This window comes from Monodelphis domestica, chromosome 7 (genome assembly GCF_027887165.1).
Source record: "Monodelphis domestica isolate mMonDom1 chromosome 7, mMonDom1.pri, whole genome shotgun sequence".
NCBI lineage: Eukaryota > Metazoa > Chordata > Mammalia > Didelphimorphia > Didelphidae > Monodelphis > Monodelphis domestica.
Window position 1 is genome coordinate 135,069,662 of NC_077233.1, and position 27,330 is coordinate 135,096,991.

At 38.8% G+C, this 27,330-nt stretch overlaps 1 protein-coding gene across 3 annotated transcripts in view; it reads right to left on the bottom strand.

Moving 5' to 3' along the window:
* The window catches only part of GSG1L (GSG1 like), a 406,917-nt gene extending 384,719 nt beyond the window's left edge, over positions 1-22,198 (bottom strand). Inside the window, exon 1 of one of the 3 annotated variants that reach the window (XR_008913531.1) lies at positions 21,233-22,198. Coding sequence is in view for 2 of the 3 variants with exons in the window: in XM_056805507.1 (XP_056661485.1) it covers positions 21,233-21,536 (304 nt within the window). In the remaining variant the exon portion in view is untranslated. The remainder of the gene's footprint in view (positions 1-21,232) is intronic. The other 2 variants (XM_056805507.1, XM_056805506.1) reach the window with 2 other exon arrangements.
* Positions 22,199-27,330: the final 5,132 nt, after the last annotated feature.

Consider the following 27,330-nt stretch of genomic DNA (forward strand, 5'->3'; position numbering starts at 1 on the left):
ATTCAGGTCTTATGGCTCAGACTAACTTCAGATACTTCCCAGCAATGTGAACCTGGGCAAATCACTTAACACCAAATGCCTAGACCTTACCACCCTTCTGCCTTAGAACTGATCCCTATATCGATCCTAAGAGGAAAGGTAAGGGTTGTTTTTTTTTTAACTCTTCCTCCATCACCTCCAACATCTGATCAATTATGAAGTCCCATTGATCCCACTTCCATGGTATTTCTCCCATCCTATCTACTCATTCAGTCATCACCCTAGTATAGGTAGGTTCTCATCACGTTTTACCTAAATGATTACAATGGTTCCCTAACTAGTCTCCCTATCTCTAGCCTCTCCCCTGGCCAATTCACCTAGCTAAAAAATAATAAATGGGTCAGATCATATTACACTCCTGCTAAAAAATCTTTGATGGTTTCCAATGACTTTAAAGTAAAATACAGGCTCAGTCTGGCATTTGACATTCTCCACAATATATTTCCAATCTACCTTTCCAATTTGCCTTATTTTGTTTCTATTCACACTTTTTTAATTCTAGTCAGTATCTTCAAGCTGCCCCCACAATCTCCTCCTGCTCTATCTTGTTCAGTGTAGTTATCTCCCATACATAAAACACACTCATCTCGTCTACTGAAGTTTTTCTTTCTTTAAAACTTAGGTCAGAAACTACTTTCTATGAAGTTTTCCCTAAACCCTATATTTCATAAGAGAGAGTCATGGAATGATAATAATTACATCTAGATGGGATCTCAAGCAACCTATTTATTTCACATATAAAGATACTGAGACCTAAAGATGTTAAATGACTTGCCCAGGGTCATAAAAATAAGTTTCTGAATTGAGATTTGACCCTAAACCTGCCTCAAAACCCTATCCTCTTTCCTCTATAACACGACTGTGGAGTGACTTTTCCCTCCTTTGAGCTCCTTAACTATATTTCCCTTGTGCTTCTATCATATTCTACTTTGCATCATAATTGTTTGTGTTTATGTTATCTTCACTGATTAGACTTTAAGCTTCTTTTCCTCCTTCAATAGGATCTCCCATCTCACAGTCTGGTGGGTCTCAGCTTCTAGGGACTCTTGGGGGAACATATCAGTGCCAGACTTAGCATAGACAACCAGCTGCCTTTTTTGTCCTATTGTAGCTCAAAACTCCTGAATTCAAGTGATCTACAAACTTCATCTGCTCCCAGAAGCAGGGATTACAGATGTGTACCACTACTCCCCCATCACACTATAAGCTTCTTAAAAACAGGAATTGTCAACTTTCATCTTTGTATTCTCGGGACCTTGGACAGCACCTTACCAATAGTGGGTATTTAATAAGCATTAGTTGTGTGAATTACTACAGAGTTCTAACAAGAGAAGATTAAACCATTTAGTTCTTTGCTTTGTCTCTGCTAAATATCAACAGGGTATAATGGGAAAGTATTTGCCTTGTAGTCAGAACTGATTTCAGTAACCTTAACCCAGCTCTACCATTTATTATGTTAGTGATGATGAGTAATTCCATTCAGTAAACAGTATGTACCGACTCCAGGTAAGACAGCACACGAGAACCTGAGTATATAAAGATGATAGAAGACATAGACTCTGTCTTCAGGGAGTTTACAATCTAATAGAAGGAATAAGGCATGAATACAAGTAACAATGCTATTATTCAGAATGTGATGATGGCAAAGAAGATATCCAGATAAAGTATCATGAACTCTTTGAGGAAAGGTGTGTGTAAAGGCATGAAGACAGAAACAAGTCAGAAGAGGATTGACAGACAAAGAGTAGTTCAATTGATTGAGACACAGAAGTAATCAGTTTGAGATAAAACTGGAAAATTAGGATGGTTGGGTTATACAGAGCCTCAAATGCTAAGAACAAGACTTTACATAGTAGGTAATAAGGTGTCATTGGATGTTTTTGGGAAAAGAAGTAACATGATCAGGGTAATGCATTAGGAAGATTTCACTTAGAGCAGTGTATCAACTTGTTAGATAATTGGTTGATAAGTATTTATTAAGTAGACAGTTAGTATATGCCAAGTATTGAACAAAGTTCTCAGATGACAAGTCAAAAAAATGAAACAATTCCTGCCCTCAAGGAGCTAACATTCTATTGGAGAAAACAATACATATACATGTAAGTGAATACTAAGTAATTTTAGAGGGCCCAAGCAACTATAAGAATAAGGAAAGTTCTCATGTAGGAGGGAGCACCTGAACTGAGCTTTGAAGGCAGTTAGGGATTTTTAGAGGCAGTCAGGAAGGAATTCATTCCTAGGTTTAAATGACAGTCTATGCAAAGGCAAAGATGAAAGATGGAAGGTTTCATATGTAAAACAAGCAGTTAGTGTATTTGGAACACAAATTGTGTGGAAGGGAATAATATATAAGGGGAAAATATGCTAGATTTGGGAAGAATTTTTAATGCCAAAATGTTTTCTTTTATTGCAGGGGTAATAGGGAATGCACGGGGAAGGGGAGTGATATTGCTAAACTTGTGTTTTAGGAATATCATTTTGTTAGCCATGTGGAGGATGGATTGGAGAGGGAAAAGACTTGAGGCAAAAGGAGCAATAGGAAACAATTGTCCAGGAAAGAAATGATGAGGATTTGAACTAAGATAGGGGCTATATGCCCCTATCTTATGGGGCATATATGGAAAGGAAAAAGTGAATGTGACAGTTGTCATGGAGATAGAGTTGACAATACTTGACAACTGATAGAATATGAAGAGTGAAGAGGAATCAATGATGACTCTAAGGTTGTGAACCTGAGTAACTATAAGGATAGTGGCTCCCTCTATAGGAATATAGTTAGGGATGGTCTGGTTTTCTAGGGTTAATGGAAAGAAGGGAAAGAAGGGAATTTTAAGATAAGCCCTGGAAAAGGATTGGGGTAGCAAGGAATTATGGGAGTCTAAAACTGTAAAATAACTGAACTTCACTTCCTTCTTGGATTTTATCTGATCTGGGAGTAGGTTTTTGTCTCTGCCTACAATTCCAAGTGAAAGGAAGAGTTTTGCTTGAAGAGATTCTCCCTAAACAGCCAGGATTTTCATGGAGAGAATCTTTGGCATCCATGTACCAGGTTTACTTGGAGAAACCTAAATTCCCTGAGTCCAGTAATCATCTGGATTCCTACTGGCTAAGGTAATTCAAAGCTTTCCACCTATAACTTTAAGTTACTTAGTACAGAAGCCAAACTCAGAGATTTTTCCCTTTCTTTCTTTATTAATTACTAGTGGGAAGATTAGGGTTAAGTCAGATAGCATGGGAAAAGGTTTTAGATAGCATAAGGAGTTGCAGGTAAGGCCTAAAGAAGAACAGAAGGCTCTCCTTAAGCAGGAGACTTAGGAGTCAGGTGGAGGTAGCTTGAACAGTGTCAGGGTCATAACTACCAGGAAGTTCCCCTTATCCCTTTTTGTTAAAATAAACTTTGTTTCATAACCAAAGGGTTTGGTGCTTAATTGGCCTTGTGGAATTCCTAGGTGGGTTAAAATATCTTACATCTCTCTGGGATACTTCCACATTACATCTCAATGGAAATATGGAAGATGTATGGGTTTGGAATTGGGGAGGAAGAAAAGAAGAAGGGAATGAGAGAAGAGAAAAAAGAAGAGAGAGGGAGGAAGAGAGGAAAAGAGTAAAGGAGGGAAGAAGAATGTATTATTTCTATGTGCCAGGCACCCTGATAAGTGCTTTACAAATGCTGCTTTCTCACTTTATCTTCACAACAACCCTGGGAGTTATGTGCTATTACTCTCTCCATTTTATAGAAGAAACCTGAGTATGAGGGATTAAGTGACTTTCCCAGAGTCACACAGCTAGTAAATATCTGAAGTTACATTTGAACTCAGGTCTTCCTGATTCCAAGCCCAGCACTCTATCCACTGCACCACTTAGCTACTAAATGAGGTCTTGGATATGTTGAATTTGAGGTGATTATGGGACATCTTATTTGAAATATACAACAGATAGTTCATGATGAGTACAGCTAATAAGAGAAACTACAGCATATAGAAGGACTAGATATATAGCTCTGAGGGTCCTCTGATGATAATTAAACCCATGAATTCTGAGACAACCAAGAGAGAATATGATAAAAGAAGAAAAGAAGGTCAAGAAAGAGCCTTGGAATATACCTTAAAGCATGATGCAAATGTCATTTCTTTTGATCATATTTCCTCATTATATCTTCCTTGAAAGTTTGCAAAGCACTTCACATACATTATGTCATTTATAAGCTCCTTGCAAATAAAGATTGTTCCATTCATTGTATTTGTATTCCCAGCACTTAGCACAGTGCTTGACACATAGTAGGTACTTAATAAATAGTTGTTAATTGACTGATTCATTTGATATTCACAACTCTATAAGACAAATACTATAGAGATTATCATTTCCATTTTACATGTATGGAAACTTAGGCTTAATGAGAAATGATTAGCCCCAGGTCAAAAAAGGTAGTAATGTAAAGAGGCAGGATTCAAACTGAGGTCCCTCAAGAATACACATACACAAGATGGGGTGCAAATATTTATCCTACCCAGCAAGGAAGTAAGAGGAAAAGAGGTTAGAAGAAGAGGAAGGGAATAAGAGGAAATGGATATTAAGGGAAGTGGTCAAAAGCAAAACAAATTCTTAAAGAAGGGGTTAAAAAAAGAAAAATAAGAACATAAAAGAGGAAAATACATAGTTATAAATTATAACTGTGAATGTAAATGGGATGAATTCTCTTATAAAACAAAAGGACAGTAGAATGAACTAAAAAAAACAGAATCTACCAATGTGTTGTTTACAAGAAAACACCCTTGAAAAAGAAAGATACACAGAGTTAAAATAAGAGGTGGAACAGAATCTACTCTGCTTTAGCTGAAGCAAACTAAGGTCTCTCTGGGATCCAGGTCACTTGGAGTGCATTATTTGCACTATGCCACACTGAATTCATATGGCTGCAAAGAAAGTAGAGAAGAGGAAACAAGTTATAGCATTATAAATGGGTAGAATTGATAAATGGTCAAATGATATGAACAGGCAGTATTCAGATGAAGAAATCGAAGCTATTTAGAGTCATATGAAAAAGTCCTCCAAATCACTATTGATTAGAGAAATACAAATTAAAACAATTTTGAAGTGCCATCTGACACCTATCTGAATAATATGAAAGAAAAGGAAAATGATAAATGTTGGGGGTATATGGGAAAACTGAGACACAAACGCACTCTTCATGGAATTATGAACTGATACAACCATTCTGGAGAGCAATTTGGAACTATCCAAAAGGCTATCATACCCTTTGATCTAGCAATACTACTACTAGGTCTGAATCCCAAGGAAATCCAACAAAAGGGGAAAGAATCTATTTGTACAAAAATATTTATAGCTGTTCTTTATGTGATGGCAAAGAATTGAAAACTGGAATGTTGTCCATCAGTTGAGGAATGGATGAACAAGCTGTGGTATATGACTGCAATGTAATAGTATTGTATTATAATAAACAATGAGCATATTGACTTCAGAAAAACCTGGAAAGAGGTACATGAACTGATGCAAAGTAAAGTGAGCAGAAACAGGAGAACATTGTACACACTAACAACAAAATTACATGATGATCAGATGTGAATGACTTAGACATTCTGAGCAATACAGTGATCCAAGACAATTCCAAAAGATTCATGAAGAAAAAATGCTATCCCTCCAGAGAAAGAACTATGGAGAGGGAAGCATATTATTTTTCCCTTTATTTTCTTCATGAATTTTCTCTTATATGTGTCTTCTTCACAACATGACCAATATGGAAATGTGTTTTGCATGATCACAAAAGTATAATCTTTATCAAATTGCTTACTCTCTCAGGAAGGGGAGACAAGAGGGAGGAAGAGAATTTGGTATTCAATTTTAACAAATAAACATTAAAAATGGTTTTTACTTGTAATCAGGAAATATAAAATATTATATGAAAAATATTATGGAGGTAGGATATACTTTGGAGTTAAGGCATAAGGAAGAATCATGGATGAGAGGTTTCAAACCTGTGTGACTAGGAGGATAGTGATGTCATCAATAGAAACAAATAAGATGGATGAGGGGCAGATCTGTAGCACAAGTCCCTTAGCCTCTCTAAGATTTGGTTACCTCCTTTGTAAAATGGGGATAAGATTACCACTCAGAAAACCACATCACAGGATAATTTTAAGAAAAGTGAGAACTAAACTGAAATTTTTACAAATTGTTAGTATTAAAAAATATGAAACTCTCTGAAACTCTTATATTCTATTCAGGATCCAGGTCTGACCCATGGCAAAACCATGAAGTAGAAGTTTGTCTCCTTTACAACTTGCCTTTCCTTTTCTCCTGTCTCATATCTTCAGGTATTTTAGTAGCTTTAAATTCATTTCCAATCCTTCCCCTTACCAGTCTTACTCTTGGAAAAGGATCATAACATATTGGCTATGTGCAAATTTGTCAGTGTGTTAACCCTCACAAAATTTTACATATTTCAAGCCTTTTCTCTCCATGTGAAATGAAATGAAAGGCTCTGCTCCATCCCTGCTAAAGTCATTTCAGGCATCATCAAGCAAGCGGAGGGACTCATGGGCCCATCACCAGGGCATATTCTTCAGCTTGGAGAAATCATCTTCAAGAAGATTTCAATCTGACAAATCAGGTGACTTGCAAATATTCTGAAATGAATAACTAGGTGAACTCACACCATCATTAACAGAAGGGCAGATGTCCTGAGGCAACCTTAAGATGTACATCCCTATTCTGACCTTCATGTTTCATGGAAGATTCTTGTCATCTCCATGAAAGATGAATACACTACTGGAAGAACAAATTCTTTTTTTAAGGGTTTTTGTAATAGATTGGGACCAGATTTGTCATTCTGGAAGTTCCAACTCTCTAATATTGTTAGGTTCTGCAAAATGAGGTATGGATCCTTGAGGGTAGGCAATAACATTTGCATAACTCATTTTAAGCTTTACAAAGCATTTCATCACAATGACCTATACAATCATAAATGAAACATGACTCTTAAAAAGAATTGTGTATATTATATGGTAACTGGTAAAGATCAAAGAAACCCAGACAAGATTCCTTGAGTGACTCCAAATTCTCCTTCCCTAAAAAGGAAAATGGGCCTTTAAAGCATCAATTTTAGGATATAAAGATGCAGATGACTTTCAAGTGGAAACCAATAAGAAGGTAGACATGCTGAAAGCTAACATACTACCTATTGTTGGCATCAAAATTCCACTTCATCACAACAAATATCTGGCTGGAAAAAAAATTAAAATCAGTCTCTTTTATGTTTACCTGAAAAACCACTAGGGTACATAATAGTTAGATAACCAATGACCCATGTAGACATAGACCATTAGACCTGGTACCAGCATTAATTATTGGCATGTTTGCTCATGACCATTCTTACAACACCTAATTGTTTGTTCCCCACACTCAACCCCAGCAGTAGCTCTAGCAGTACTTTGACCCTGAGACTGGTCAGTTTTGTGCCAATTGTTGCTGGCACTGCTGAAGCCACAGTCAAACCTGCCATGACCACCTGAGCTACATTGGCAGGGTCAGCAATGAGCTTGAGGCTAATTTTCTTGGAGCCACCACCACTACTGGTTGGTGCCATAGCTGAGATGTGTGAAGAAATTCCTCCCATCTCAAAAACCACGAGGACTCACCTCAGAACTGGAACTTTGGGAATTCAGTTATAAGTTTTTCTGTATAGTCATTGATACTATCTCCAGTTGCCAGGGTTATTCCATTTGGTGTCACCCTGAATACTGGAGACGATTTTACTCAATGACTATATTCTGTTCTCTTTGAGCCATTCATACACAGAATTTTGAGACTGAAGTGACTTCTTCAAAATATTAAGCTTCACAAGCTAACATTTTCAAAGACTCACTTTTCTTTGAGAGGTAGCTTTCCTCCTAAAAGGTCTTCCCGAAGGCTAATGGATACCATAAGAGTTTTTAATTAGAGCCCCAAAAGTAAAGCCATATCATGCATGTCCTGTGCAATCCACTCTGTACAATTGTTTTATTGGAAATCTTCCTGCTCTGGGCTGTCATAAGTTTGTTTTTCTTAATGCTCCTTCAGTAAGGAGATAGTCTTTGGTATTCCTCAAAAAAAAAAAATCCAAGTCAAATTACACACCAGTATATTTTGGCTTTGTGGCAGCTGCTGCAACTTAAAACATCTAATATGTAATTCAAATTTAAGCTAGCAACTGAGTTTAGAACCAGACTGAAAAACTGCATGGCAGGTCAAACAATGCAATTTGCACCAATGAGATTGGATAAGGAGTATGATTTGGAACACCGCCCCGCCCTCAGCCTCTCCCCTATACCAGAACAAGCTTTCTCTTACATACACTGCCTCTATAGGGATGTGCAAACATACCCTCAGACATGGGTTTAGGCAATGGCGCTGTTTGATGTTCAGGACTTGTCTCAGCTATTTGAGAATCTACTGTATTGTCTAACCGCTCTCCTGAGGCTATGGAGGTTTGATTTCAGGCTTGGCAAAGCTTCCCCTTGGTTGTATTGTCCTTTTCAAGTCTTCAGTTTGTTGAGCCAACACACTATGAGCCATCTCCCTGGAGTAACTGTGAGTCTGCCTGCTGTTGGCTACCATTCTGCCCGGGAAACAGCTAAGGAAAAAGAGAGGGGACATCTCTTCACCATTCCGAAGAGGGCAGCCTCAGGGTCACAGTTCCAAAGAGCGTAAATCAGTACTGACAAACAGCACCAAATGCACAGAAGACAAAGTGGGGTTGGTGGAGATAGAATGCTTTTAGCACTGTGAAAATGAACTAACCTTCCTCCACCAGTGATCTGGCTTTTCGGCTTCAAACTAGGAATTCATTTCCTAGAAGGCACTTGGAGTTCCCAACTCTTGTCTTTTAGCAATGGTTTTTCATTTGAATTTAATGATTAGAAAACTGTCATATGCTTCCCTTTTTGTCCGACTACCTGCTTAGAACAGAAAACACCTATTGTTTGAAAAGCAATTTGCCTAAGCAACATAGCTACCTTGATGTATTCAGGGAACATGAAATAAGCATGGAGCCAAATGGATTTAGCAAGCCAAACGAGGAGCTAATCTTTCTCCTGAGGGACATAGCCCAAACTCCTGTATTAATTTCCAGAAATTCAAGTACTATACCTCATATTCAACTACACACACACACACACACACACACACACTCCTCCCTTTCTAGATTTATGCTCCATTAGTCTAGGGCCCAATGAATTCTTAACTGCACCAATGAGTAAGAGGGAAAGTTTAAAAAAAAATAAATGAATTCTTGCCATTCATTCTTTATCAAACATCGTATGTATGCTCTAACTATGTTCTGTTATTCTGACTCAGCTCCACCCTAACAAACATCCTTTAAATACAATAATTTACATTTTATATCACCTTAGTTTCATTTTGGCTTTTTAAACCCCTAAAAAATTACATCAATATGAATCTAGTTAAGTCTGAATAAAAAGGTATACTCACAAATCTGGCCTCTGATGCTTCCAGCTCTGTGACTTTGGGCAAGTCATTTAACTCCAACTGCCTAGACCTGGAGTAAATAACCTCAGCAATCTTGGGTTCAATAAACCCAAATATCCCAGCTTTGGGACTAAGCACCCACTATTTGACAAAAACTGCTGGAAAATTGGAAAACAGAATGGCAAAAATTAGGTTTAAATCAATATCTCATACCCTATACCAAGACAAGTTCAAAATGGGTATACGATTTAAACATAAATTTAAACATAAAGAGTGATATTATTAATTAATAATTATCTAATATAATAATAAATAATAAAGTAAATTAGGCAAATGTGGAATAGTATAACTGTCATGGGGAAAGAAAGAATTTAAGACCAAGGAAGAAACAGAGAACATTACAAGATATAAAATGAAAAAAAATTTATTATGTTAAATTAAAAGGTTTTGTGCAAACAAAACCAATGCAACCAAAATTAGAAAGGAAGCAACATACTGAGAAAAAAAATTATGACAAAATTATCTGACCAAGGTCTGATTTCTCAAATATACAAAGAATTAAGTCAAGTTTATAAGAAATCAAATAATTCCCCAATTGATAAAATTATCAAGGGATATGAATAGGAAGTTTTCAGATGAAGAAATCAAAACTATCAAAATCATATGAAGAAAGTGTCTAAATCCCTCCTGATTAGAGAAATGCAAACCAACTGCCTAGCCCTTACCAATATTCTGCCTTGGTACCAATACTTAGTATCAATTCTAAGACAGAAGGTAAGAGCTTTTTAAAAAATAAAAATAAATTAGAAGGTATGACCTGCTGCATGCTGTAAAGGTCAATAAATCTAGACTTTGTCAAACTACTCAAGAAAGGATTCTAGGCAGGGATCCTGATAGAAAAACTTGGTTTCTGGTTCCATGGGGATGGAAATGAAGAAATATTAACACTAATGATAGAATTTCCACTATCAAAAGAAGCATAACACATTCATTTCAATCAGTAGCATCACCAGAAAAGCAAAGAAACCATAGGACAAATCAGGTCCTTCACAACTTGATTATCTGATGCTTTTCACCCTCACAGCTCTGGAAGACTTTGAAGAGAAAAGAATAATACTAAAAGTGGCCAGGAGATACACTCTGAATCACAGAATCTAGGATCTCAAGTTTTTCAGAATTTTAGACATCACCTAGTCTTTACTGAATAGTGATCTATTGCCTACCAGCAAAATGACATCCACCTTCCCTTAAAGACTTCCAGAAAAAAAAATAGGAAGAAAAGTAATATGCTATGAAGATCAGTTAAGAAATTTGGATAAATTATTAATGCAATGGTTTTTATAATTGTTTTCATTAGTGATCATTGCTCCATGTCAAAAATATTTGAGAATTAAAAAAAATAATTAAATGGGGAGGTTTGACTAGATGATCTCTGAGGTTACTTCATCTCTAAACCCTGTGACCCACAGGAGAAGTATTATCCTGATGCCCCTCAAATCATCCCTTAAAAACAATGACCAGAGGCAGATAGGTGGCACATCAGAGAGAGTATCAAGCCTGGAGTAAGGAGGACCTGAGTTCAAATATGACCTCAGATACTTCCTAGCTGGGTGACCATGGATAAATTACCTAATCCCATTTGCTACCTAATCCCTTTCTGTCTTAGAGTTGTTACAAAGATAAAAAGTAAGAGTTTTAAACAAAAAACAATGATATACCCATTTAGGAAAAGAAAAGATTCGCTTTCCTGAAAGACTAGCTTTGTTCTGTCCTTTCTGATGTTTCTTAGTTTATTCTTTGAAATTTCTTGAAACTTAATCCCAGGGAAGAAATCCTCCAGCCTTTGGAAACAAGTTCTCCAATTGTTGATCCTCGAATCAATTTATACTTCTATATTTCTTAGTGTTTTACAGTCTATAAGTACTTTTGAAATTTTGGATGGTCACAAGAAAACCCCAAGACCTGCAATCATAAACTACAAAGTCCACCAAACAATCTCATTTCTCATTTTTCTTGTCTCTTTCAAGATATACAAATTTTTAAAAGTCATAAACCTCCTGCAAATTAATTAATCACCAGGTCTAAATGCCTGAATAATGAGCATACGTCATTTGTAGCATTTTGGAAAAAGAATGGGTTTAAGCTCATTGGCGAGAAGAAATTAGGGCTAGAAAAAAATGACCTTGGGGAAAGGACTCTTTGATTTTCTGATTCCTAGGATGGTCCTACGAGCAAACTTGGAGGGTTTGGGGGTTTTCTTTCTTTTTTTTTTTTTATACAACAGTGCCAAGATTGCAATCATTCCTATATCCCACAGAATTTTTTAAAATTATTATATTTAATGGGTAATTCTGGCACTCTCACTCCTCCAGCTCCACTTATATCTTCCCACTAAACAGCTATCATTAAGATCAGAACAAAAGAAGGTAGAGAAAAGAAAGAATATAAGAGAAAGAGTCCATGGAAATCCACTGCATTATGTGTAGAATAGAGGCTCACCTCACATTGCACAAAGATATGTTGCTGACAATTCTCTGAAGTTGTAGAGTATCAGAGCTGAAAGATAAGCTTATACAGCCCACTCATTTTTCAGATGTAAATTTTTTTAAAAGCCCAGAGTGGTTAACTGATTTGCCCATGATCATAGTTGCTAAGTTAGAACCAGGACTAGAACCCAATTCTCCTGTCCTCTGTGCACTTGAAAATTTGGAACTTCAGGAATACAAGCTATATTTTTTAAAACCAAACCATTAACCCTTTTGCAGAGAATATTGATCTTTTTATCTAGATTTGAATAATAGGTTTGTTTTAACAGGGGTACACCTGCATTCCACTTCCCCATCCTTAGCAATTAAGATTGTCTTAGCAATGTTTTATACATATAAATGCACTGTAGACTAATTTGTTGGACCAAAAAGCTATATTTATCAAAGAAAATAGGAAGAAATCCTATAGTGCTCTTTTAGTGATGGCAGCAAGAAAGGTGGTGAGTTTTTTCCTTGAATGAGAAAATTCAATAAGCAGGATTATTCACCATCCCTTAAGTGCTGCTGTCCATAGTACTTAAACATATTAGGTATTAAATACAGATTGGGATGGAGAGTGGGGAAAAAAGGGGTAGCATTAAGTACTATTCTAAAAATTTCATTTACTATATAACAAATAGGTAGTTGGGTACCTGAAGACTGAGAGTAAAAAAACCTAATTACAAGTATTTATCCTCATAAGAGTAGAATGAAAATAGTATTAGATGTTACTTTTCCCATTTTACTGATAAAGCAATTCATAGAGAAAGGAAAATGAACTCCTTGTCACCTTCCTCCAAACCAGTTTCCTCTCCCAACTTTCCTACCTCTTTCAAAGGCACCACACCTTTTCCCAAAGTTTGAATTATTAATAGAAGGTCAAAGCTACAAATCATCTTGAGCTGGCTATATCATAGCCCTTTATTCAAACAGTCATTACAAGTTGGTTGATTTTCCTTTAAAATGTATCTCCCATCCATTCATCTACTCCTACTATCAACACACTAATCCAGATTTCTTATCATTTTATACCTTGATGCCTACTAAGTCAGGTCTTTCACAACTTAAATCCATCTTACAACAACAAGGAGATGACTGATACTTCTGTGAATCAATGGTCTCATTATGGTGGTTACTTCCTTTATCGATGCAAATCACTCATATCTTCCTATGCAGTTCTTGTCCTTATCATAATTCAACAAACATTTTAAAAGAGCCTACTATGTGGCAGGCACTGGGCTAAGTGCTGGGGATACCAAAAAAATAAGGAAATAGTCTTTGCCCTCAAGGAATTTATCCTTCCCAAAATCCTTCTAGAAGATCTACTTACTTGTTAGAGGCCTTCCTCTGCATTTTTTGACATTTTCTAGGTTCTTATTCCTACCATAGGATGAAGCCATCTCCTTTTCCAACCATATATTTTCTTAATGCTGCCTTTAATGCACCTTTTCAAAACAAGGCATCTTTGGTAATCTGTAAGAGGCCATTTATACCTGCCAAGCATCTCCCCATTGTTCTTTAGGTCATAGAAATTTTGATTCTTCAGAGATAATGGCACTCTATTATTTGTAGCTACATAGCATCACGAAGAGATGACTGGTATTAAAAAGATGGGCTTTTATGTTAGGGAGCAGCATGAAATTCCTGAAAGTACTACACAATTTCCCAAATGCAATCCATCCTGCTCTTATCTTCATTCATTTGAAGGTCATCTTCATTGTCTGACTAAAATATATGTATTGATAGACTAAATCAGTGGACTGCCCATCCAACTATTTGTCATAATCTAGTGAATAAGCATTCTTCATCCACCTGACTTTTCCAGCATGAACCATTTAGGCCCTTTGATTTGGAATATCAGTGGATCTCACTGAGTATGCACTGGAGTATTCCAGGATTTAACAAAATTAACACAATATTAGGTACAAACTTATCCATCTATAATGAATCTCTCTTCTATTTGGATTCTATTCAGGACAGTCTGTGCCAATGGTGGACACCTTTGGCCATCATATGGTCTTATACCTCTAGTGACATTGAGGACATGAATAGCTGTAGCCAAATTAATATTCCTATCTCATTATGCTAAAAAATCTACAATTGCTTCACATTACCTAGAACAATAGCTTCTAAACATATATGATCATATCCCTATTGATGAAAGTTAAAATTTGAGTACAACCTCCCAATATGTATATTTGCTTATTTCTAAATTAAATTAGCACTACTAATTTAATGTACTAAAAATCATGTACATTATAAATGTATGCAAAAATTAAAAAGTAAAATGGATGATGTTAATATGAAATAATTTTTTATCATCAAATCAATAAAGTTATTGGAATTTCATGAATGAAATGACCAGACATATACTTTAGGAAAATTAGTTTAGCATCCTATAGAGGATGGTTTGGAGAGAAGAGACTTGAGATAGGAGGTCACTGCAATAGTCCAGGGAAAAGATGATGAAGGCTTCAACTAGGGTTGTGGCTGGTATGAACAGAAAGACAAGCCCAGATGTAAGCAAAAGTTCTGGCAACTGACTGAAGGAGAAAAAGGAGTCAATAGTGACAGTAGGGTAGTGAAACTGGATAAATGGAAGGATTGTATAACCCTTCCTGGCAATTCAGCAGGTTGGGGTAGGTTGTGATGGGAAAGATAATATAATAAGAACTGAGATATAGTCACAACTCACTCTTGAGCACTGTAGTAAGTTTCTTCCCCTTAAACATCCCTTAAAAACAGCACTCATTCTGAAGCTCCCCTGGTTCCACCCAAAATGGAAAGGCATACAGTGGTGGAATAGAGGTGGTAGGATGAGACTTCATTGGAGAGAAAAATTTTGCCTTTAGAGGGCACTTGCCACAACTAGTCAATGATTTATAGAACAGGAAATAGGTATAATTGAGGATTTACTTTCCTAATGGTACTTGCATGGCTCCTGCTATGGGTACCCTAGTAGTAGTCAAGTTATATCTGCCCTAAGAAGAGAGTTGGGAACTTAGACACTGGAGGAAAGAGGAAATATAGAGGAATATTGGGAGACAATGTAGGTGTGGCTGTCTTAGAGAAAAGTCTCAAGATTGACTACCACTGGAGAAAATGGTATATAATCTATTTTCTCACCCTCTGACTGGTTGATCACATGTCCTTTGAGACTGTGGCCCTTTGGTAATGGAGTCACAATTCCCTAGAGGCTCTTTGGACACTGCTGAGCTAAAAGATGATACCCAAACTTTAATGTGCTAGGATGCTATCTGAAATTCAATATAACCCTTTACCCCACCTTCACTACCACTTAACTTACCCAATCTTTTGTCCTCCTATTGGACCACAATGAATGGGTTGAAAGAACTGGGAAATGTTTAGCCAAGAGAAGACAAGAAAGACTAAGGGGAAGGCATGAGAACTGGCTACAAGTATTTGAAGGGTTATATAGATGAATTGAGAGAACAGAACCAGAAACAATGAGTGGAAGTTTAGTTAAAATGGCAGTCTAAATGTGGTAGTCCTTTCTCTCAAGGTGCTTACATTCCTTAAAGGTAGTATACACACACACATAGACACACATACATATACAATGGATACATATGCACATGAGTAATTTTTAGTCATATCCAACCCTTTGTGAGTCCATGTGGGGTTTTCTTGGCAAAGATCCTAGAGTTGTTTACCATTTTCTTCTTCAGCTCATTATACAGATAAGGAACAGAGCAAAGAGTGATTTGCCCAGGGTCCTACAGATAGTTAAGTGTCTGAAGCCAGATTTGAATTTAGTAAGGAGTCCAAAAGTCCAGGCAAAGGGTGATTGTGAGGCTAAATTAAGGTGTTAATTGAATAGAGATAATTAGTCAAATGTGAGAGAAGTTTATAAAAGGTAAAAACAGCAAGATTTGGCCATAGATTGACTATAATACCTAGGCAGCACAACCTGGGGGACTAGAAGAATTATTCTCTAGGCAGAAATAAGGAAATTCAGTAAAGGGGTAAGTAAGATGTTTTAGACAATGTTGAGTCCGAGATGCCTCTGGGCATATAGTTAGAAATGTCCATTAGTCATTTGGTAATGTGGGACTGGAGCTCAGAAGAGAGACTAAGTCTGGAAACATAGACTTGTGTTACCTACATGGGAGCTACTGAAAGAGGATATCCAAGAGAGGATAGACAGAGATGGTCCAAGACAGACATGTGAAGTATATCCACAGGATGATGAGCCAGCAAAGGAGATGAGGAGGAGTGGTCAGATATTGAAAACCCGGATAAGAATAGTTCTTCCTGAATTTAACATACATTGATCAATAGAGACAGAGTATCTAGAACTAGGGAATTATACTCTGATCTGGTCAAACCAAATATTCAGTTCCGATATTTAGGAAAAATAATGACAAGCTAGAATGCAACTGGAAGAAAGCTACCAAGATAGCTGAATAACTGGAGAATATGCTATACAGGAAACAGTTGAATGTTGAGTCTGGAAAGGAAAAAGACTGAAAGGATGTGATCACTGTCTTCAAGTACTTGAAGGGTTGTCATGTGAAAGTTAACCCCAAAGAACAAAATTAAGAGCAATTGGTGCAAGGACATGGGTTTCAAATTTATATAAGGAAAAAGACCTTCCTGATAATTAAAATTACCCAAAATGCAGCAGGCTGACCTGGAACAGAAGGAATTCTCTATCACTGGAAGTCTTCAAATAGAAGCTGAAGAAGGACTTTTCAGACATATAGAAGGACTTTCTGACCTCTGAGGTACCTTGTAGACTTACAGTTCTGGGCTTCCCAATATTTCTGCATTCCTATAGCTAGTACTTTGTCTTAACAATAATTTTATGCATAATAGTACAGTGCTTTGCATTGTCATACAAGTTTCATATATATATATATATTATATGTGGGCATTGTATATGTGTTTATGTATCATTTTCTCTCTTGATTATAAGCTCTTGATGGAAAAGGTTATGTCTTACATTTCTTTAATGTCTTTAGTGCCAGGTACACAAGAAGCCTTAATATATATATTTTACAGAAGCAAAGATTTAGAATTAGAAGGGGTCTCAAACATTATCTTATCTAACTCAATCATGTTAAAAATAGGAAAACAAAAGATGAATGACTTGCCCACAGTCACACAGATTGTAAACAGGATTCAAACCTCTGTCCTCAGTCTCTAATCCAGGGCATTTCCCACTAACTAGGGCTGCCTTGTTGACTAATGAATAAATGTAAACTTGCTGGGAGATGGGGAATGGGATGGTCACAAAACAAAATAATGGGGAAAATCAAAAGTAAAGCCTAGGCTTCCTATTTCCCAAATTCAGGATACCAACTCTAAGCAGACAGAATCTGGACTGAAGACTGTGCTGTTTTGTGTGTGTGTGTGTGTGTGTGTGTGTGTGTGTGTGTGTGTAGGACATGATTTCTTTTCTGTATTTTGAGGGAGGATGATGTTCCTTCACAGAGGAGAGAGAAAAGGTTCCTTTGTGCTAGGCTTGGTGAAAGTGTATCTGTTTTGGGAAAGGACTATAGTTTTCTTTGTGAGCCCTGTGGGCTATTAGTGTGGGAAAAGGGACTTGTTAGATTTCACTGTGAATGACTGTGATAGAGAGAAGTTTTTACAGGCCCAAAGTTTCTGGTTGGGGATTTGAAGCAGGAATGTTTGCAGTATGTTCTTCTCTAAGAGGGACAGGTTATGGTCTGTGTTGGTATGGTTCACAGAAACTGTGAGGAAAAAGAGTAAATGAAAAAGAAATGTTCCCTTTTCTTTTAATGCAGACAGAGAAGTTTACCTTTAATTATCTTCCTATAAGGGTCAGATGTTGATGGAGGAGGCGGTTATTTTTCTTATGGGTCACAAAACAAAGAAGAGGTAAAGATACACCAAAAATCTCTGCTTTTAATTGAAGTGTAGTGAGACTGACAGAATTTGGCCTCACTCATCAGCAAGCACATGCAAGAGTACCAAAGGCTTCATGAGTGACTGGCTGATCACCATGTTCCAAGCCCCAAGAAGGAAAATTGCATTTTTCCTGTGAGGTAAGTATTTCATGTCCTGATGACTAAGAGAAAAAAGAAAGGATCTAAAGCTTATTTGATTTATCCAAATAGTCAACTTGATTTATCCAAATAGTCAATCCATTCAGACATGCATCCAATAGCATATCATCACAGTGGTAAATTATCATGGGCAATGAAAAAGATTATATTTTAAAATAATAAAAATCATGGTAATAAGTGCTGATCATAACCCAGAGTTTGCCATAGAACTAAAAAGAAGGTTATTTATTTATACACAATAGGAATTACCCTAAATCAAGGGTGCTTAACCTTCTTTTGTGTACTGAACTCCTTTTTGGCCTATGGATCCCTTCTCAGAATATTTTTAAATGTGTAAAATAAAAAACAAAGGATTACAAAGAAAAGTAATTATATTAAAATGTAGTTATCAAAATATCTTTTTAGACAACCAGTTTATACCCCCCCAAAAAAATTCCAGGCCTTAAACAGTCTTCCATTTGTTGTTTTGTTGTCTATTTTGGTCCCAAATATAAATCATCAGATACAGGGTTAAAAGGGTCCTTAGATGATATCTAGTCCAATCCCCTTATATGCAGATAAGGAAATTTTGGTCCAGAGATGAGATGAATTATCCAAGGTTACCCATGTAGTAAGAGGCATAGATATGATTACAGTGCAGGTCCTAACTACCACGCCACATTTAGTCATCTCTGATTTAGCTCCTCCGAACAGCCCTCTCTTCATATGTCACCTTACATTAGTGTACTTCCCTCACCCCACCTAACCCATCTTCCTGCCTCCTCACTCCCAAACTGTCTTAATCCAGGCTTCCTGGAGGTGAGACTAGTGTAGAAAGGAAGAATTCCTGAGAACTGAACCAAAGGCCCCAAACTAATAAAAAAAATCTCCCTTCCCTTCTGAAGCAACAGCTAAAAAGTCTTGGTTGAGAAAAGTACATGAAGAGTAGTAGTGGGAGCCCTGATTCTAGCTGTCAGAGTGGTTCTTGGTAGATGGGGGAAAGACGGGGAGGGAAGTATTCATGTGCAAGAGGTAGAAGGAATGTGGGAATGGGAACTAATGGCAATTTCTGGGTCTTATTCAAGAACTCAGAAATGCTTTCTTCAAGGGGAAGAATGGTTTATGGGCCAAAAGGGTAATGATTTTCCAAGTGTCAAGGTATGAAATTTTTTATATGGGTGGTTAGGGTTGTGACTTGTGAAGTTATTAAAAGCAATTAATTAATTTCGTGGTGATTTAGTGGAATGAGTAATGGACTGGAAATCACAACATTGTGGGATTTAGTCTGGAAAGGGTCTTAGAGGTAAGAATTCAAATCCAGTTCATCTAAATCCAAATCTAATGTTCTTTTCAGTGCTCCATGATATCTCAGAAGATCTGGATCCTAATACTAACACTAAAAGTTTATTTACATGACTTTGGGCAGAGTGGTCTCCTCTCTGATTTTCAGGTTCCTTATCTGTAAGATTACAGCTTTGGTCTAAAGGTGCTTCCAGAACTGAAGTCTAAAATAGAACTAAAATATAGAAAAGGTACCATCAGAAGTTAGAGATCAAATCAATCTTTATCGATAACTAAAAGCTTATCTCTGGCAAAAATACAATGTAGAAAGAATCAGCATGTTTATAAGCAACAGAAAGAATAACTTTAAAAAGTTATACTTTGTGTGAAAGATAAGCTAAACTAGAAAGCCTCCAAGAAAGAAAAAAAAAATCTGATCTTATCCTAAGTACAAGCTGTCAGGCATTTCCTGGACTGAAGTACTTTGAACCTTCACTCTGCCCTTTCAACTAGCCCAACAAGCAGTATTTTGCTCTTCCCCAAAAAGAAGGCTCATATTAACACAATGGGGCTTGCCAAAGACTCTAAGGATATCCACTTCTACCATCACTTGAATATGCACAGGCATAATCATATTGCCCTGCAGAACCAAAATCATATGAAATTATATTTAACCATGGGGGGGGGGGGGGGGAAGAGTTGCTGTCAATTCACTCCAGATGCATCACCCTCTCTGATCATCACTCAGGGCCTGATATTACAACCCAGCATTAACAAAAAAAAAAAAAAAAAAGCTCTCAAGGTACACAGGCCTCAATTTATAGATATGCCTGCTGCCTTCCCAAGGGCCTTTGCCAGAGGCCATCTCTCACCCAGACACTTCTAGCTTTTGCTAGAGCCTTGTACTTGAGCTTTGTAACACTCGTACTTCCCTTTGTGGCCAGGAGAAGAGCACTCAAAGATGTAGAAGGAGAGGAGCCAACCACAATAAGCTTCCTGGGTCGGTGCCCATATTTTACCTCCTGAAAAGTACATTTTTTTTAATCAGTAAGAATTTTGTTTTGAGTAATTTTATCTGTTTCTGTTGCAATGACTTCTCTGCATATTTTATTGGAATTCTGTTCCTACTATTCCTTGACTTCATCAATATCTTAGTTCCTCAAGGCCCTGCCTATCCTCTTGACAGAGTTCTCTGCACCCCACTTGCCCCCAAGCATACACATACATACTTGTTTGTAGCTTGTTTCGGTGGGGATTTACGCAATGCTCCCAGTTCGGAAGTGCCAGGACTCCAGTTAACCCCAACTGTACTCATAACCTAAAACTATCAGTCAGGGAGGGACCCAAAGTGCCAGCCCCACTCTGTACCCGCTAAAACGGAACCCCTTTGGCCTCTTTTTGTTGGGGGTTGGGGAGGAAAGTGTAGGAGCCCCCAGGAGCAGCCCTGGCATAGGAGGGTCAGGCCAGGTGCTCCTTTCCTAGGGCTCGCTTGGAAGGGACGCACAACTGGCAGAGGACAGGTCAAGGAGCCCAGAGACGGCAAGCTTCTTGGCCCTCCCGACCAAGAACAGGTTGCCCTACGGGTCGGCGCGCGCCCAGCCTTCTAATCCGTGACACACAGAAACATTCTAACCCGTGGAACATTCCCAAAGGCTGAATGTTCTAACGCGTGGAACGTTCCCGGGGAACCCTTGGATCGTTCGTTCTAAATGGTCTCACGGACACCGCACGGGGTTCCCGGGAGGAGAGGAACACCTTCGCGCTCTGGTCAGTGAGGCCAAACCATGATCGCGGTCGCCTCTACCCAGGGCCACCGGAGGCCGGGGAGGAGAAGAGGGAGGAGAGGAGAACGAGGAGCCCGCGGCCACTTACCAAGTCCACTGAGGTTTTCCTCACAGGAGTACCAGATGCCCGTGTGGAAATACCTGAAGAGGAAGCGGTCGTCGCCGGTCTCCCAGCTGTAATGCACCCCGTGGGAGCCGGCCGTGTCGTTGGCCGTGCTGTTACCGCTGTAGTTGAGGCAGTTCGTCTTCTTGTCGCGGCCACAGTTGGGCTTGGGCACCCGCTGGGTCCCCTGGCACCAGTGCGTGGTGAGGAAGGCAGTGGTGGAGAAGAGAAGAGCCAGCAGGTTCAGACACACGGCCAGCAGGGCTCGGCACCGGCGGCTAGTCTTCATGCCTCTCCGCCCTCCTCGCGGGGAAAGGAGCAAGCGAGCCCGAAGGAAGCCGGGGCTGGGGGCGAGGGAGCCGGTGGGTGCGGATGGGCGGGCGGGTGTGGGCGAGGAGAAGTTCTCCGAGCCTTGTCACGCGCCCTTCAGCAGCCAGTTTCTCCTCGGCGGAAACTCTCCGTCTCTTCCAATCTGTTGCTGGAGCGGCTCTGCAAATGCTGCAGCCGGGTCCCCATCTTCCTCTCAACTTGGGGCGCTCGCAAGGCGGCGGCGAGAGGAACGCGAGAGAGCCAGTCCAGGAGGGGCTTCCTTCCACCCGGCTGGGACGTGAGGGACCGGAGCAGAGCCTTCAGGGAGGGGGTGCAAAATGGGGAGAAGGAGGACAAGGGGATCAGAGGAGCTCTGGCTGTCTGGCCGCGAGAATGAAGAGGGAGCGAGTGAAGGAGCGAGCGAATGAACGAACGAACATCTGCTAGCTGGAGGCACATGCCAGGGTAGGGGATGCGCTACCGCCGCCTGCTCCGTGGGGAGACACCTGCAGGCTGCGGGACGACATTGTACTCCAGCTTGGAGATGGGATGGATTAATCAAGAGAAACGAGGCTGGAGTCAAAGCAGCTGTGGTAACGGCGGCCCCCGCCCTCCTCTTCCCTCCCCTCCCCTCCCCCGCTCGCCCTCGCCCTCCTCTCCTCCGTTTCGCCCCGAATTTCCCTCAGTACACAAGGCGCTAAATCACGCTGACAGTCTGGGAACCGCAAGCCCGGGAGGGCTACTCGGTCTCATTTGATTTTCAAAAACAGTAATTATGTCGGCCTGGGGATCTCAACTGCCCAACCTGCGGCACCACTGTTTCCTCCTCAGCACCCTCTTCACATACCCTCTTGACATTCACCAGCCTCCTGCCCTGATCCTGAGGAAAGAGGTCGATGTGATGATCTTGGAGCTTTCGTTCTCTCTCCTAGGGCCTGGCTTAAAACAAACCATTACGAAACATTAAGATCAAAAAAAAGTTCCAGGATAGTTGAGAAGGACATTCCAGGTTTGTATACAATGCACCTTGTCTGTGTCGAGCAGACAGAAGCAAGGGAAGCCTTGTTCATTTGCCTTTTATTCTAGTCCCCATCTAGGTCCCAATCATCAGCTACACCTTTAACTAGCCACACTTACTCCGTCACGGATCCTAGATGGTACAGCCTGGGAAGGGACGGTGGAGATGATTCTAGTCCAGTCTCCTCATTTTATTACTGAGGGTATTGAAAGGCCAGAGAGGAGAAGTAACTGCCCAAGGTCACAGAGCCAATAAATGGCAAAGCCAGGTATTTTGACTAAAGCCTATATTCTCTGCAATGTCACTTTCTATAGTCCCCGCTGCCCTTTCCATGGCTTTCCTAAGCATCCTGTAAGATATGACATTTTGAAAATCGTAAAGGGTGCACTGAGCTGAGCATGGGATATAGTGAAAGCTGCTCTTGGGGTCAGGAAGACCTAGCCTTCTGGCATCTAAAAGCTGTAAGACTCTTAGAAAGTTACAGCCAGGAAACACTCTGCCTCGATAATCTGCAGCTCTGCATTGGTAAAGGAAGTTTCCTCATAAACTTCCCAACACCAATGAAATCACGAGTCTGAATAAAATTAAAAGGTATCCATGAAATTGCATAAAGATATATCGTGGTTAAGACTGGAGACCCGTCTTTTCATTTCTAACCCACTACTTAGATGTGACTTCATTAGCCTCTGACACAGCTCACCCATTTATAAAATCAAGAAAACATTTTACTAATGGACTTATGTAAGGGTTCAGGGGAATGTTAATTAAGTTTAATCAGGCCTCTTCCAAGGCAGAAAAGTATCAAAGAGCCATGAAAAATTGCCATAACTTTTCTCTAAGCTGCTTTTTAAGTTAGGGATATTTCATCAGGTTGACCTACCTTTCTTTTCCTCTTTTTTTTCCTTTTTAAACTTTTACCTTCCATCTTAGAATCAATACTGGAAAGTAAGGGCCAGGCAATTGGGGTTAAGTGACTTGCCCAGGGTCACACAGCTAGGAAATGTCAGAAGTCACATTTGAAACCAGCACCTCCCATCTCTGGACCTGGCTCTCAATCTACTGAGCCACCTAGATGCCCCAGTTTCTTTTCCTTTTTTTCCTAATCTGATTTCATTGATATTGGAAACTTTCAGCATAGAATTCTCTCCCCTAATTCAGAGAGGAAACTCATCCAGAATTTAACCTTTAGAGAACTGCCTGAAACATTGAACATTTAAGTGGCTTACCCCTCCTAACTCACATTGTCTATGACAGCATATATATCAAAGTCAGAATTCAAACCCAGCTCTCTCTGACTCTAAGGTCTGCTCTGTAATCACCACAATCAGCCTAGCTTACTGTTCATTATCATATTCAATCAAGACAAGTCTACTCATAGCCTTCCACGTACCTGATTGTCTTACTCCTATCTGCTTTCTCAATCAATCGATAAACATTTATTAAGTACCTGCTATATACTAGGGAATGTGCTGAGCACTAGTTATACAAAAAGAAAAAGGCAAAAAACAGTCCTTGTCCTCAAGGAATTTATCATCTAATGACAGAGACAATATGCAAACATATATATGTGTGTGTATATAATATATATAAAGCAAACTATATACAGAAAATGGGAAATAATTAAGAGAGGGAAGGCACTAGAATTAAGAGATGTTGAAGAAGGCTTCCAGTAAAAGATGGAATTTTAATTAGGACTTAAAGGAAGCCTGAGAGGTCAGTAGTTGGAAAAAAAAGGAGAGCATTTTAGGCATAGGGGTATAACCAAAGAAAATGTCCAGAGCCAAGAGATAAAGTGTCTTGTTCATGGAACAGCCAGGAGGTCAGTGTCATTGGATCAAAGAATATGTGACAGGGAGGTAAAACGACTAGAAATGTAGGAGGGAGCTAGGTTATAAACAGTGGAGCATTTTGTATTTGATCTTGGAAGCAACAGGGATCCACTGGAGTTTATTAGGTGGGGAAGGGGGAACATGATTAGATATGTACTTTAGGAAAATTATTTGCAGGGTTGAATGGAGAATGGAGTGGAATGGGCAGAGAATTGAGTCAGACAAACCCACACAGGCTACTGAAATAATCCAGACATTTGATGATGAGTACCTGAACTAGATCTTTTCATTTATTCACCAAATATTTAAAGCCTACTATGTTTCATGCCTAGGTCCTAGGTATAAAAAGATTTAAAAATCACACAACCCCTACCCTCAAGGAGTTTACAGTTTAATATTAAGTTTACCACATACACACATAAAAATAAAATGAGGCTGAATAAAGATCTCCAGACAAATTAGTAATGAGGAGGAAGGATGAAGAAGGAGAGCTTGCTATCAGTTAGAGGGGGGGAAAGGGATAGGAGATGTAGATAGGGGAAGATTTCATGGAAAAGGTAGCACCTGCCCTGATCTTGGAAGGAGAAGAAGGAAGAGTTAATCAGGTGATTATGATGATAGAGTTCATTCCAGGCACTGAATGCACTGATTAAGGAAATATAGATGGCTTGAATGTAGGTAAAAAGGCAGGAGAATACAGGGCAGGATTAAGTAATTACTCCAGTTTAGCTGAAGCATAGAGTGTATAACAAGGAGTAGAGTGAAATAAGACTTGAATATTGGGGCTAGATTTAAATGTCAAGCTAAGAAGTTTATATTTTAACCTTATATAGCAATACAGAACCACTAACAGTTTTCAGAAGGAGAACTGCATGCTCAGATCTATGTATTAGAAACATTATTTTGGCAGCTCTGTGACAAATGAACCAGATAGCAAAGAGACTGAAAACAGGAGAGTTGAGAGGCTACCACAATAGACCAGATGAGAATTGATAAGGGCTTATGCCAGCTGTTGGTTCTTTCTTTTCAAAGAGGAACAATGACATCATCATTGGGTGATATCTTGACTTTCCAGCGAATTAATTGAGGCAAAGTTGCACATTCATCAGCCTCACTCTTTCTTCCAGTCATCGAAGTCCAGTGACAAGACAAAAGTCAAGACCATTGGCAGTGACCCAATATGTGTAGTGGTACAGTAAATGGGGAAGAGACAAATGCAAGAGTAATTGTGAAGTAGACTTTCCAGGGCCTGGCAATTGATTGGATGTGAAAGGGAAGACAATTGTCAAAGACAATTCCAAGATTTAAAACTTGAGGGATCTATGCCACAGAATCACTATTTAATGTTTTGTAACTCTTAAAAGCATTCTTTAATATGAGTTATTATTAAGTTGGGAAGAAAGGCAGATTAAAGTGGGGAAGGGAAGGGAGATTGCTTAAAGGTCACAGGATCACTCTACTGACATTTTAGCCTTAATATCATTAGAGAACAAAAGAACCTTAGAGTTCCTAATCTAGTACCTTTAAGGATATGGAAACTGGGGCTCAGGGAGGTTAAGTGATTTGATAACATCAGATAGATAGTAAACTTTAGAGCCAGCATTCGAACTCAAATTCCCTCTAACTATTTTTGTAATAAGTAGCATAAATTATATTTAGTCACAGTGCTAATCTTTGGGGTATTATATTGCTACATGCTATCAGAACACATACATACATACATACTATTTTAAGAATCAGGCTTATAAAACAAATTAGAGGGTACTAACCGCTCAAAGGAATTCTTCATGTTAAAGAAATCTAGCAATGAATCCTTTTAACTAGTACACTTTCCAATAACCTAAAATATGATTCAATTTACCTCAAAAATGTGATTTACATGCAGTATTTTTGCTCATTTAGCAAAATAACTATCCATCTAGCCATATCACTGTCATCTGTTTTAATTTTTTTTTAATCCTTACTTTCTGTTTCAGTAACAACTCTAAGACAGAATGACAAGCCTAGGCAAACAGGGTTAAGTGACTTGCCTAGGGTCATATTGCTAGGAAGATTCTGAGGTCAGATATGAACCCAAGTCCTCCAGACTCCATATCCACTGTGTTACCTAGCTGTCCCATTGTCATCTGTTTTAAGAGATTGTGTTCATTCAACTTGCTTTATATGATGCTTAGCACAATGCCACGGATACAAATGTTGTGTTCATTATTATTTCTTGGTTATTTTTATTACTTATTCTTTTAATTTGGTCTTTTAATATGCTACCAGCTTGGAGAGTAGTACAATTTCCAAAACCCAAGGTTAATACGAAATGAAATTTCATCTAGTTAGTAATATGTATGCTCCTGTTGCCAAATCCTTTCACTGTGCTTCAGCAGCTTCAGTTTCAGCCTGGGGGTAAGAGAGAGCACTCTGTTGCAGGGAATAACACTGGCAGGGATCCATGCTGTGTATATTGTATAATTTAGGCCAATACCCCTAGGTCACTGGTTTTCCAGTTTTTAGTAGTTGTAGAACCTTTCTACATTTTTAAGCCTTTGCACCTCTAGCTCCAGCACTAACATAGTGTTATGGTAGAGCCTGGAGTTGATTTTTTTAAAATGTAACTTAATATACCCCCCATGACCATTGTTTCTTTCAGGGAACCCCCAGAGTAGCATCCTATAGAATCCTAGGATTCTTGATGATAACACAATTTATACACTCCTGGACCTTAGCACTTCCAAGGGTATGGTTAAACGATCCGGGAGTCAATTCAGTTCAATTTCTAAAGCTTTTATTAAGTACTTACTATGTATGAGGGGCACTACACTAGACCCTGGGTTTCAAAAAAACAGATAAACAATCTCTACCCTCCCTTCTTTCTACTGGGGGAATATAACATGTATTCAAGTAAGCAAATATAGAATATAAACAAAGTCATTTCA